The sequence below is a fragment of the Salarias fasciatus genome, chromosome 1, assembly GCF_902148845.1.
Source record: "Salarias fasciatus chromosome 1, fSalaFa1.1, whole genome shotgun sequence".
Classification (NCBI taxonomy): Eukaryota; Metazoa; Chordata; class Actinopteri; order Blenniiformes; family Blenniidae; genus Salarias; species Salarias fasciatus.
The window spans coordinates 14,430,288-14,442,843 of NC_043745.1; the positions used below are offsets into that span (position 1 = coordinate 14,430,288).

A 12,556-nucleotide genomic window follows, 5' to 3' on the forward strand; every position below is an offset into this window, starting at 1 on the left:
CAGTTTATCAGGAACAAAGTTATCGGAAAAATATGAAACAATAATATCAAACTGTCAGCAATGTCATGTAAGCTTGCCTTCCAAAGCTCATGTTCACAGTGGTCATTCAGAAAGGCTGGAAGCCGATGGCCAAAACGAAACAACGAAAAGCCCAAAGAAAAAGTAAACATTTCCACCCTTTCTGCTAAGACTGTTAGCACTGGAGGCTGTCGTCATTGTTGTCATGGTTATAAAATTACAAACACCTATGAAGGTTTACATAGCAGTCATCGCCATTTAAAAAAACATGGTCTATTTTCAGGTCGGACTTAAAATACAAACTGTTTGAAGGCAAGGGGACAGGACCCTGCTCGGCGGTCACTGTGGAATCATGGGAGAGACATGACCGAGAAGAGGACATGCACAACAGTGCTGTGTGGAAGAACGTGAAGCCAAAAAACGAGGGGTGCAAAATGAACAACTCTGCAACAATCAGAACGCCACACGGTCAGAAAATGACTTACACCGGACAAAATAATCGAGCAAATTTCAAACATACTAAGTTCACCATAATTCATATACGTTGATTTTGTTCTTTTTTTTTTCCACTGGTTTGGCACTTTATTGGAACAAATCTCTGTTCAAAAAGACTAAATGTTGTACAAAAGGTATCATGTCTCATTAACATAACTTGTAGAATATAGTACTTAATAGTAAGCATACGGTAAGTAAACACTTGTACATACTGTAGTTTTAAAATGAACATTCCAACAGATGTTTTACGCACATGCACAAAAACAAACAAACAAACACAACTCACTCTCTCTCTCCCTCTTTTGCTGCCTCGCCTCATTTGGGCCTCCTCTGCTTCTCTTTGGACAATCTCTTCCTCTCCTGCTGTTTCCCACCTTGCTTCCACCGCTCTCTGTCCCTTCCGCTGTTCTCTCTCTCTCTCTCTCTCTCTCTCTCTCTCGCTTTAAGACAACACAACTTGTTTTTGTTTTTTTTTTCTCCTCATACTGCATTTTTCACCGCGCATTATGACACTTCCTCCGCCGAGCGCGTGTCGGTCTTGAGACGCACAAACTCTTTGGCCACCTCGTCGTGGGTCCTTTGAGAGAGTATCCTCATGATGGTGAGGCCGGTTTCGTCCATGGAGATGCTCTTCACCAGCGGGTAGCAGGCGGAGCAGCTGCCCTTGTCCGCCAGCTCTCGGAGCTGGATGACCGTCATGCCGATGATGCGGTCCTCGCGGGCAAAGCAGTAGTCCTTTACCGAGACGTGCAGCTCGTAGGCCTCCGGCCCGTGTTCATTACTCAGAACACTGGGAGGAGAGACAAGGAGAGAGCGGGGAGGTTAAAGTCAGAGACCGCAAACAACCGCCACCGACAATAAGAAGGGAGAATTCCAATTAATGGTGCAGTCAAAGAAGTCTTAAAAAAAAAAAAAAAAAAAATCTGACTTTAATGTGGTTGTTGTATTCTTGTTCAGACTCAAGCAGCATCCTGTCTTTTCTAAGGGACCCTCGGTTTGTTTTCAGTTGGTATTTACTCCCTGCAAACATTCATTACTTGCATGTGTGGCTGTAATGAGCCAATAAAAGCATGTTTTGTGAGTGAAGTTGATGTTTTTATTCAAATTAGCAATCATTGTAAGCCAGTTTTTAAAGGCTGTTCCCTAATTTTCTCTGAGAACTTAACAAGCGTTTAAAATTCAAATGACAACGCGAGAAGTGAGCATACATGCCGACGGCTTTACTCTGATGCCGTAGCAACTCACGTTAAGCTCACTGTTGCCTCTGTGACTTGGCATAGCTGGAACAAGCACAGTGTTGGAGAAGGGATCAGACTGCTAAAGCAGTCACCGGATTCTCCTCTACTGTGTGAATGTGCAAAGCTGAAATATTGCTTAATACATTGTTTTCTTAAAAAAAAAAAAAAACGAAACACTCAAACGTCTGCAGACAGAATGGTGAGTCCTAATTGTCAAATTTTTTTTCAGTTCCTGACCTCAGAGTTGCAAGTTGAATCCTAAGAACATGTGAAACACAAAATTATAAAAGTCGTACATGCCACACTCGATGCCTCAAGCAAGCACCGAGTTTTCTATTGTTTTTGTTCAAAGGATACTTACTACTGGAATGTTTCATTGTACTTTGGTGACCAGTTGTTATTCTTGGTCTTGGTGCTGAATTTGCGCTTCTTGTCAGCCAGGTGTGGGCCGATGGCATTGACCTCTACGAATGGACGGAACATGGCGTTGGTCTGCCAGATGAGGTTGTTCACGCCGACCACTGTGGATCACACAGGAAATCAATCGTTAGCACAGTTTAGAAGAAAAACATACAGACCAATGTCCAGCAAGATCCTTCCAGGAAAAAAAAAACGTTGTATTCCTAGCTCTGGTTTCCATTTTAGACTGGCATTTATCTTATTCCTATAGATAACCAGATAAATGTAGAAAATGTTGTATTACACTGGGACAGAGATTAAAGTCTGAACAGGGACAACGGAGCCTGATAGCAGGGCCATTTCCACTTATCTGGAACATTAATGGTAAACATCTTAGGGTGTTCGTCCCTGCAAATCAAACTGCAAGGATTTCCTGCCAGACACACCATCCTGCTCTGACATTCAAAACATGTGCAAAGGATAAATCCACCATGAAGGAGACAAGAGATACTGATTGATACAGCAGGTTTGCCGAGCTGGAATGCGACAGCGGCGCGCCATCGCAACAGCTCAATTTTAAATTTCACCCTTTGCTCAGTGATAAGCAAAAGTTGTAATTCTGGAAAATGTGAACATAAATGAAACATTTTGCTTTACGTTTCTCAACCTGTGAGGATGTATTTTGAAAAAAAAAACAACAACATGTATATATGATCACCATTGTAACCAAACCTGCACTCATGCTGTCAAGGTGCTAGAGCTTCTGATTCCAGCCGCTGTGTTTGTGCGTTTGTTTGTGTGTGTGGTGGTGCTAATATCACTGCTACTATGTGGTTGGTGTTTTTAACTGTGTCAAATTGTTGTTACTGAAATGACAAATCCAAAAATATGCAATAATAGACACGAGGTTAAAACAGTCATGCCTATTTAAACCAATTAGAATTGAGGCACCATTTGGTTCTATCCTTTTAAGGCTGCAGCGAGCGAGTGCTTCTCACTTCAGAGCTCAATGTGACACGATTTCACCTTTTCCCACATGTATTCCTGAAATGGCATCATACAGACACATTCACAGAACATCTGGCTTTGGGGGCGTAACTACATTCATCTTGCTTTAGGTCTTAATGGGCCGAACAAGGACGGGAATGAACTTAGCCCAAAAACTGGGTGTTGGAGAAATTAGACGTGCACTCAGACGTAGAAATGAGAGAACAAGCAAATTAAATGGGTTGGACAAGTAGTTCTGTATATTGATACTCAGGTAATCTGGGGCAGAGTGAGATATGCCTTTGCCTTTTCTTGGACCTGCGAAAATATGCATGCATATTTAAACATTTGAACTTAATATGAGCATTAACCTAACATGCAGACTAAAAATCAGGTCACTGTCTTATTTTTGGAGTGAGATTTTCAAGAAATAATGTACATAGCATAATGTTGCTCTTTGTGCAAGTATACTCAATAATCAAATTTATTTATATCTGTAGAGGTATGAAAAGAAGTAAAAAAAAAAAATGGAAATTACAAAGGTGAAATGTGAGTCAGGCAACAAAGGAAACCAACAGCAGAGGAGAGTCACAAAACATTTCTTGTTTTGTAATTGTAGAGAAGTTGAGTGTAAGTTTATGTTAAATGAAAGGAAAAGTCGAGACCAGTAACAATAAGTCACTTCACATTGCCATATACAACAAAACGAGGTCAAATATTTTTGTAAAGTGTGCACAAAATCTATTCACATCTGCTAATATTTTCAGACTTGATGTCAGGAATCCAACCAAGGACTGCAACAGGTAACCCTGGGTTTCTTTAATCATTTTTACTACTATCTGGTTACTCGCAGTAAATCCAGTTTATATGGTCATATTAATGGATTAAAATGTGACTTTTCACAACACTGTTTGGCATTTTTTTCTCTCTAAATGTCCTCCATACTTAGGCTCAAATGTGCTGACTAAAACTTAACACCAAGTAGAGAAACTGGAGGTGCTAAGATCGCTGTGCTGCCATTTATTTCTAAACTAGGCAGGTTGTGAGACTATCAGTTTTATTTTTTTTGGGGGGGAACATCTGATTTGATGGCAGATTAAGTATTGTTACTACAAGCAAGTCAAATCATAATCAACATTAATCTCCATCCTTTAGGAAACATGAATGACTGAATAAAACTGGAATGCAATTCTTCTGATAGCTGTTAAGAGCACTCAGTCAGCACTGGAACCCGCCCGCAGAACGGCACTTACATACAGAATCCCACGCTGCAATGTTAGCTTTATGATAAAAATACAGGCAATAAAAATATATATGACTCAGATTCATAAATCATAGGTTCCAGGCTAAGCTGCCACTTTTTATAGCTTCATACCGAATAGAAAATAAACCAAAGAGCTTCCAAAGCCAGGCCTGTTTTTTTGATGTAGTTTCATCTCACCATCTTCGATAAGCTTTATTGAGCCAACACACTCACATTAACACCTATGGGTATTTCCAGAATCACCAATTAACATCGACTTTTAGAGGAACCAGGTTATGCAGTGAAAAGGAGCTTGCCTTGCAAGCAGGGACTCGAACAAGTGATGGGTAAACGTGCCAACCACTACACCACTGTGCAGATTAGCAAGTGCATTTTATCCATTTAACAACATCGGATCATGCTGATTACTGTGGAAACGGCAGCTCTATCAGGACAACTGAGATTGAGTCTGAGAACATTAGCAGGTGTGAATAAATTTGAATAGAAATGAGGAAAAACACGTCTGAGTGTTGGAAAAAAAAGACTCACCCTTCACGCTGACTTTGTGCTCTCCGGTGCCAGGGTGAGAGATGAGATTCACTTGCATCGACACCTCCCCCACCGATCCATTGGATGACTGACCTGGACACACACCAAAACAGCAACAGGAGAATTAGAGAGGCATACTGAAGGGGAAAAACAAAATCCAAGAGAAGAGGCGAGATGCAGAGAAGAAGTCAAGGAGAGAAAGAGAGCCATGAGGAACCAGAAATAAAAGAGACAAAATCCAAAACTGTGGGTGCAGCATTGTTTTTTTTTTTCTCTTGGTATCGAGAAATTGATCCAAAAAGCTGTGTATAAACACCTAGCGGTGTGTCAAAGCTGCAAAACCAAACCTAAGAAAAACAGCAGGAGAAAAGACTTGAATTCAACTCTAAGGCATCCTGGTAACAAGCAAAGCCAGGCTTTCCTTTAGCTTCAGGCTAAACAAGAACAACCAGTGAAAAAAAATAAATAACAAAAACAAAACAAGAAACATGAAATCATCTGTCGGGTTTTAAGGCCTACGGAAAAGGCAGGTGGTTTGGAGGATTTCACAAAATAAACACTGCCGTACATGATGAAATCATCGAGCCGCCGCACTCGATGGGAATACAAAACACATGATTTGACAGCTTGCACGCAACTTACTAGTGACTCAAAACAATGCAGTCCAAAAGAGGCAGTGACAAAGGTGAAGAAAAATGCAAAAGGTAAAACGACCTTTGGACACGGCACTGTGCAAACTGTGAAAGTAAATTCTTCAGATCCCCTCATGCCCCACCTTGTGTTTCACCCCCAGCGCAGGACGAGCACGCTCGACACTGGAAGGCAAGTGCCACTGTGGTTGATGAAGGTACATGTAGATCCAATAGCTAATCGATATGTGCCGAACACGCAGTGCCCATTATAGCCGGTAATGAAGAAACAAGCCTCGAGATTTATTGTGATGATACCCTGGGAGGCCGGGGGAGGGTCGAAACGGACCCGCCACCGCCACCGCCGCCGCCGCCGCCACTGCTCTGTTAAACCCTGGAGTTGCGGGAAATTAACAAAGCCATGCCACTGCACATTTCCCTCAGCGATCCGTTTAAGTGGTGCCACAGCTGAATTGATTCTGTAACTTTCCTGCACAGCACACCTAGTTAGTGTCTTAATAAACAGACGTATGCCGATTCGACAGCAAATGTGCCAGTGTGGGAGACGGCTGCAGTCAGACAAATAATGGACAATGAAGATAACGGAAATACAAAGTAGATAAAACGAAGGTGGCAGAGTTGGGTCAGGAGATTAGATGCAAATATATGCAAAAAGATAGGAAGAGTGAGGAAGCCGCATTAATTATAGAGGAATTTCTCTTTTATTTAATGCATAACTTCCACCTTCAATTTGGATGTTGCCTCATTTGCATGCTCACATAGTCAGACGGAAGCTTATAACCTCATGAGCTCAAACAACGAAGCAGTGCAGAATGAAAGAAAGAAAGTGTAAATATGTTCAAAGTTACACACTTTACAAGTCATATTTAAATTATTTATATCAAGCCTGATGAACTTATAAACTGAGTTATTTTGTTTTGGGGGGCGAGGGGTTGTTGTTTGCTTCCTCTTGATGATTCTCGCCATCTCCTCTTTAGTTGCCTCTATCTTTAGTTGAACAGATAAAACGTGGTCTCTGTCAAGATTGAGACTCAACACATTTTATTTAGGTCAAATCACAAAGTTATTTCTAAATATCAAATGTTCTGTTTAGATCAACATGACTTCGGTTTAGGCGGGTGATGATCACCCGCCTAAACCGACGTCATGTTGATATGCATTTTCCTTGAAGCATAAAGTAGCTCAGCTCCCCAACAAGCAGGGGTACACATATGCTTCCACCAACACACTTTAGTGGGATGGAAGTGGTGTGTGCCGCGGTCTAAATGTGTCACTGTCAGAGCACACAGGGGTTGGTGATTAATGGAACAGTGTTCACTGTGCTCCATCAAGCATCAGCACATCTCCACTCTGTTTACTGACCTAATGCACATCAGCCACCTCACTACTTCCACTTATGGACATTAGACCTCCTCAGATAAAGAGAGACAACATGGTGTGAAATTAGAGTTGGGGGCGGAATGGGTCGAGAGACGCGGGGCGGGAGGCCGAGGCAGAAACACGTCGAGCAATTCTCAAAATAGCACGCGGCGAAACACAGCGCGTCTGGGCCCATCTGTCAGTCAGTGAGAGCGGCGGTGCCGGTCGGGCCGCCGGCCGCCTGGCCGACTCGCCTTCTCCCACAGCCTTCCTGCGTCCTCCTGCCTGCCTGTGAGGCATTCTGCAAGGCTGAGCACACCGAGGCGAGCAGGGGCTTAAAGCTTCAACGCCCCGCTGGGCAGAATTCCTTCTGCAGCATCTCTGGACACCTAAAGGTATTTCTGTCTCGTTACGGAGAGCGAGGTGGAGGAAAAGCTCCATATCGAGAAAGATGAATGAGACAACAGCATATTAAAGTGGGTCACTGTTGATGGAGAGGAAGAGTGAGCGCAGGGCATTAAAAGGGAATTCTGAGATTGATACAACATACAGTATATATTAAACATTTGTCATGGTGATGAAAAGAAGATGTCTGCGGAGATCCCACAGATACTTTGATTACTTGTTTGTTTATTTATAGTAAGAGATGAATGACATGTAGTGAGTGGATAAATGCAATTACTGCAGTGAGCCGAAGTAAAATGAAGAATCTCCAGGAGATCCTCCCAACACACACATCACTGTCAGGACTTGAAGAAGCCAGCGATTTGAAGAGGCGGACATAAAGCTTTCTTGTTCATTTTCTACCTAAAGGAGTCGACACGTTCGACATAAACTGTGAACAACTGCTGCAATTAAATCCACTCTGAGTGAACCATTTCACCACCACAGTTTGTTAAGTTTTACTAACCGGTGCCTCAGAAAAGCGTTAAAGTGCTGCTCTGCAGTCTGTCCCTCTTTCACATCTTTTGAACCTTTTCCACGGTGCTTCTGTAAAGGCTTTCTCTCCCCAAACCAGACACTTCTAATGGACGCAGAAAATAGTTTTCAATCTAAACAACGTAACCCAGCCTTGCTCCTTACCTTGAGAGGTTTGGGTGCATATATATTTCTTGATCAAGGCATCTGTAGGTTGAGTGTAAAGGCTGAGAGCATATTTGAGGGACTTCATGTCAGGACTCTTTTCGAGGAAGGTTTTCTTCAGTCCGTTTCCTCCGGCATGGAAGTATTGCTGCATGAAAAGAGAGAAAAAAAAAACAACAACATCATCTCATAACCACAGGAAGAAAAGGGAACCTCTTAAGTGTGTGCACAACAACAAGTTAAAGCTGACTACCAAACAACCTAGCATTAGAAATCCAGCATATGTATTTTCCAAGCAGGGGATCATGCAAGAGACAGTAATAGCTACTTTGCTGTTTAATTACGATGGCTTTAAATCTAGACCCCCTGCTTGGATAATTATTGCACATTTGTGTGTCAGTGAGCCTGATAGAGGTGGACAAGGCGAGTGTTTGCATTCTTAACAATTGGTTTCACGACTCCCACATGTGTAAGAAGAGAGAGTGGCGGTGAGCAGATCTAAAGAAAGGAACAGAAGCTTTTATTTTTTGTGTGCATCTATAGAGTGAGCTCTTTTCCGTAACACCTGATCATTATAAAACAAAGGAGGGTCTGTCAGGGTGTCCCCGGTGTCAGCTGGGAGTCTGTTGTCGTGACACAACCTAATAAGTCTGCACACACTGAAGTTTCCGAGGCGGAGAACAAAGCAAATACAGTCGACAGCGACAGGATGCGTGCGCTGGATTCGAGCTGCCAGGTGATATCTGAGCCACGCCAGCCTCCTCAGACACAGACTGACACCACAGCAGAGCTGATGCTGGCTAATATTTTTTGACTTGTGTCAGGTCAGTGCTTGGCAGTGACTCAACACAATGGGAGACGCGGTTTTCTGCCTCACCAACGACTCGTGAGTCATAAAATTTGACCGGCATGTGCCTTTCGTGATCTGTACATGATCTGGCGTGCAGGCCTGAGTCATGGGGTGGAGTCTCTGGAAAGGAAGTGGTATGCCTTCAAAAGGAAATTACATGAAACACCATGTATTTCTTCAACATATTTATGCTTGGCTGCACGGTTTCTCACCTGACTGCGGTTTGAGTCGGTTTGGGGGCTTTTTATGGAGAGTTTGCATGTTCTCTCTATGGGTTTCCTACAGCTACAGTACTTCAGTTTATTCCAAACACATTACAGGTCAATTAGGTGTGTTGAAAATACCCACAAGGGTGAATGTGAATGTGTGTGACTGTCTATCTCCGTCTGTTTTCCTCTGTGAGAGAAATGTCATACTGGATAGAAGAACTTTGGTATTTAGAGTCTACACGTAAATGCATTTTGCTGTGGGTTATTGCGAGTTATTGTTAATCCCATTTCCTGTAGTTCATGTTTATTTGATAAAAAAGCAAATCTAATCACCTTGTTACAATATTATGACTGATTAAATAATGTGGGCAGGTCATGGTTGGGGATGCTGACAGTGTTACAGCTGGGCTGCCGCACCGAAACGCCTCTGGCATGAAGACAGAACCTGAATCTTTAAAATATGAACCTGCTTCTGGCAAAATCATCTGACACACAGCCATGCTTTCAGCATATCTACACCCCTCAGTTTCCCCCCCAATCTTTCTTATAATCCTTTATTCTTAATTCTTCTTGTGCCCTTATTTCTGTTTAGTAAATTCTTGTTTATTTTCAGAGGCAGTGGCGGCCCAGAGGCTGGAAAAGTGACTTTGCTTGTTTAAATTCTTCACTCGGGTTCCTACTGTGACGATCCCGAAACGTAGCAGACTAATCGCAGCAAAACGTGTATTGATGCACTTTGCACTGAATAAACATACAAACAATTTTAAAGGTGAGATCTAAATTTGATGTGAGAGCAGCGACCGTATTCTCTTTCAATGGGCACACAGGTCAGAGTTCAAACAAACACAGGCAAATGAAGCATTACTGGGAATCTGTTGAAAGGAGCTCCTCTGTGGGTCACTGCATCCTCCCATTATCCTAGCCATTAATTTCAACAGGTTCACAGTTCAGTTAGGATGAAGTATTGTCAGTGTGGTACTCCTTAAATACACTTTTGGGTAAATATTTAAGTAAATTTACTCTGTTGACTTTTTTTTATTCCAAGCCCTTTAAAATATGTTCTTGCTTGTGGAACTCTGCCAATTTTCTATATTTATATTTACTTGGCTGTAGCCAGAATTCCTTTGAGGTCATTTATAGTTGAAGTACCAAAAGTCTTCACTTTTAATCCATCTCTCCCATTTGTCTGCTTAGACTGGAGGTAAATCTCATCTGATCAGCTGACTCTCCTCACCTCAGCTCTGCTAATTGACTCTTCTCATTAGAATACTAATGAGAAGAACTCCAGTGACGTGATTGATCTAAACCTGCAGGTAGTTTCCACAGTGACAGCAAAATCAATTAGTTTTCTCTGCACTTTATGATGCACTGTTCCCTGGTGGCACCTCCCATAACTCTTCTCTTGTCCCTGAATAACTGAGCCTTGGTTTTAAAAAAGGCTTAATATCTTCCACTAAAACACTGATGTGGCAGAAAGGTTTGAATGCCGCGGCTCACGGTGTCCTTTTGCTGCAGGGGTCCCAGCAGCTTTTATTAATCCGGGATGTTAATCATGCTCCTAAAATGAATCTAATCTTAACAAGAATCTGTTGTTCTGTAACTATGTTTTCTTCCCAGCGTGCTGAATGTGCTAATAAGTCAAATGCACCAAATGTCTTTGTTAGAGCTAATCAAGAAATATCAGAGATCAAAACAGCATGAATTTAGAACAGCTCATTAAAACCCTCATTAGAAGTTTTTTTTTTTGCATAAGAAATAATCTTTCTTTATTCATTTAGTACATTTTTCCTGTCAAGAAATTAAAGCTTCCCTGAAAAATGCTACTGAAAGGCAATTTGTAAAGTTTGAAAGTTATTTTAATGGTGCGGATTACATGTCAGTTTGAACTAAAAACGACATTTAAAAGATAGGACTGTTATACCGACATTTCAGAGTCCACATTAGTCAAAACAGTTGCTGGCTGTACATAAATTGGTGGTTTAAGAGAACAGAAGGAAATAGCAACTGCCATAAAGTAACACTTAAGCCCCTGTTGTCCTAAACACAGATTTCTTGGCTACACACACACATTTTGTCTTTGATTCGCAATATGCTCGGTTGAGTCGTTTGCATATCTCAGTTCTACCATGTGCATCTGTTGTGCTTTTTAAAGGTCAAAATTAGCCATTCATCTGACAAAAAAATATTGTCAAGAGAGGAAAAAAAAAAAAAAGGAAATTAACTCACCTTGATGGTGGGAAGCACAAGGTCCATGGCTGCACACTGGCGCGGTGTCAGACTTCTGGCTTCCTCTCGAATAACATGCTCCTGGAGAGACACCAGACAAAGTGAAACACTGCGCCGGGAAAAACTGCATCACAGGTTACATTCAGGCGCTTTAATTCTCAAACTGTTTCTCCGGGATAATGATAATGACCTCAGGTGAGTCACGCCACTTGAGAGTCAGACAAAAACAGAACCAGCTGCAGCAATTTAAAGCGCAGAGTGATAAATTTAAGTCTCGCTGTCTCACAGCGGCACTCTAAAAATCTATTTTAATCATGAAAAATGTTTTTGTCAATTGTAATTGGAGCTTTCCTGATTTGTGAATTGATTACAGTAAATAACTGGTGGCACTGCTTTATTTCCCAGGTGTTTCCCTTACAAGGCAAAGATAGAGCAGCATTAATGTTTTATGAAATGGGCTTTGGAGGAACCAAATCACTGGTGCAAATATGGCTGCAGTTGTTTATCATAATCAAGGTGCAATGTTCCCCCAAAATAGTTGCTTTTGGAAATTTTTCAGGAAGAGGAAGAGGGAGAGGGGGCTGCAGTCATGTGGGTTTCACCATATTGTCCAAAAGTTTTGACTAAACATTCCATACAGTCCTGATCACACAGTCTTACAGGTACACACTTTTATAGTGTGACGTGCGTTATTCCAAGAATGGAAATCCATTTCTCATTTTACATTTTGATTTAACTACAAGCTATTTTCAAGCTGCAGCATTTTTTCCCCACAATATAAAAAAAAAGTTTATTTTACATGCACTGTATGGCCTGCAAATGAAGAACCATTCATCACTGTGAGCGCAAGATACAATCTCTTCCCAATGGAGATAATAATAATTCAGCAGGTTCAGCAGCATACAGATCTAAATGGAAGGACTTTCCGTCCCGTTGCCCCAGCTAAACTGCACATTGGTGTTGAATCTCATGATTAAACCAACATAACCGTACTGGAAGATTCATGCATGAGGTGGAAAGCTGTTAAGCTGCACTTTGCAATCAGCACATGAAACACAAGCAAAGATACATCCATCACACTGATATCTGAATAAACTATGTTTTTATGGAGCCAGAGATATGTTTACAGCTTTTACTAACATAAAGCATTGATGCCTTGAATCAAAATCTATGCTTAGCTGTTGTGTGGATTTTCATTGCTTTATTTAGTCAGGAAACAATAATACTGTGGTTCAGTGAATGCTTTTCTT

The 12,556-nt window shown here is 41.6% G+C and overlaps 1 protein-coding gene across 1 annotated transcript in view; it reads right to left on the reverse strand.

Annotated features, from left to right (window-relative positions):
• Positions 1-993: 993 nt before the first annotated feature.
• LOC115390401 (protein unc-13 homolog C-like) overlaps positions 994-12,556 on the reverse strand; it is a 116,786-nt gene continuing 105,223 nt past the window's right edge. Inside the window, exons 28-32 of the mRNA XM_030094261.1 lie at positions 11,307-11,387; positions 8,022-8,169; positions 4,930-5,022; positions 2,113-2,272; positions 994-1,303 (exon numbers count right to left, since the gene is read on the reverse strand). Coding sequence (XP_029950121.1) covers positions 1,018-1,303; positions 2,113-2,272; positions 4,930-5,022; positions 8,022-8,169; positions 11,307-11,387 — 768 coding nt within the window. The 3' untranslated portion in view covers positions 994-1,017. The remainder of the gene's footprint in view (positions 1,304-2,112; positions 2,273-4,929; positions 5,023-8,021; positions 8,170-11,306; positions 11,388-12,556) is intronic.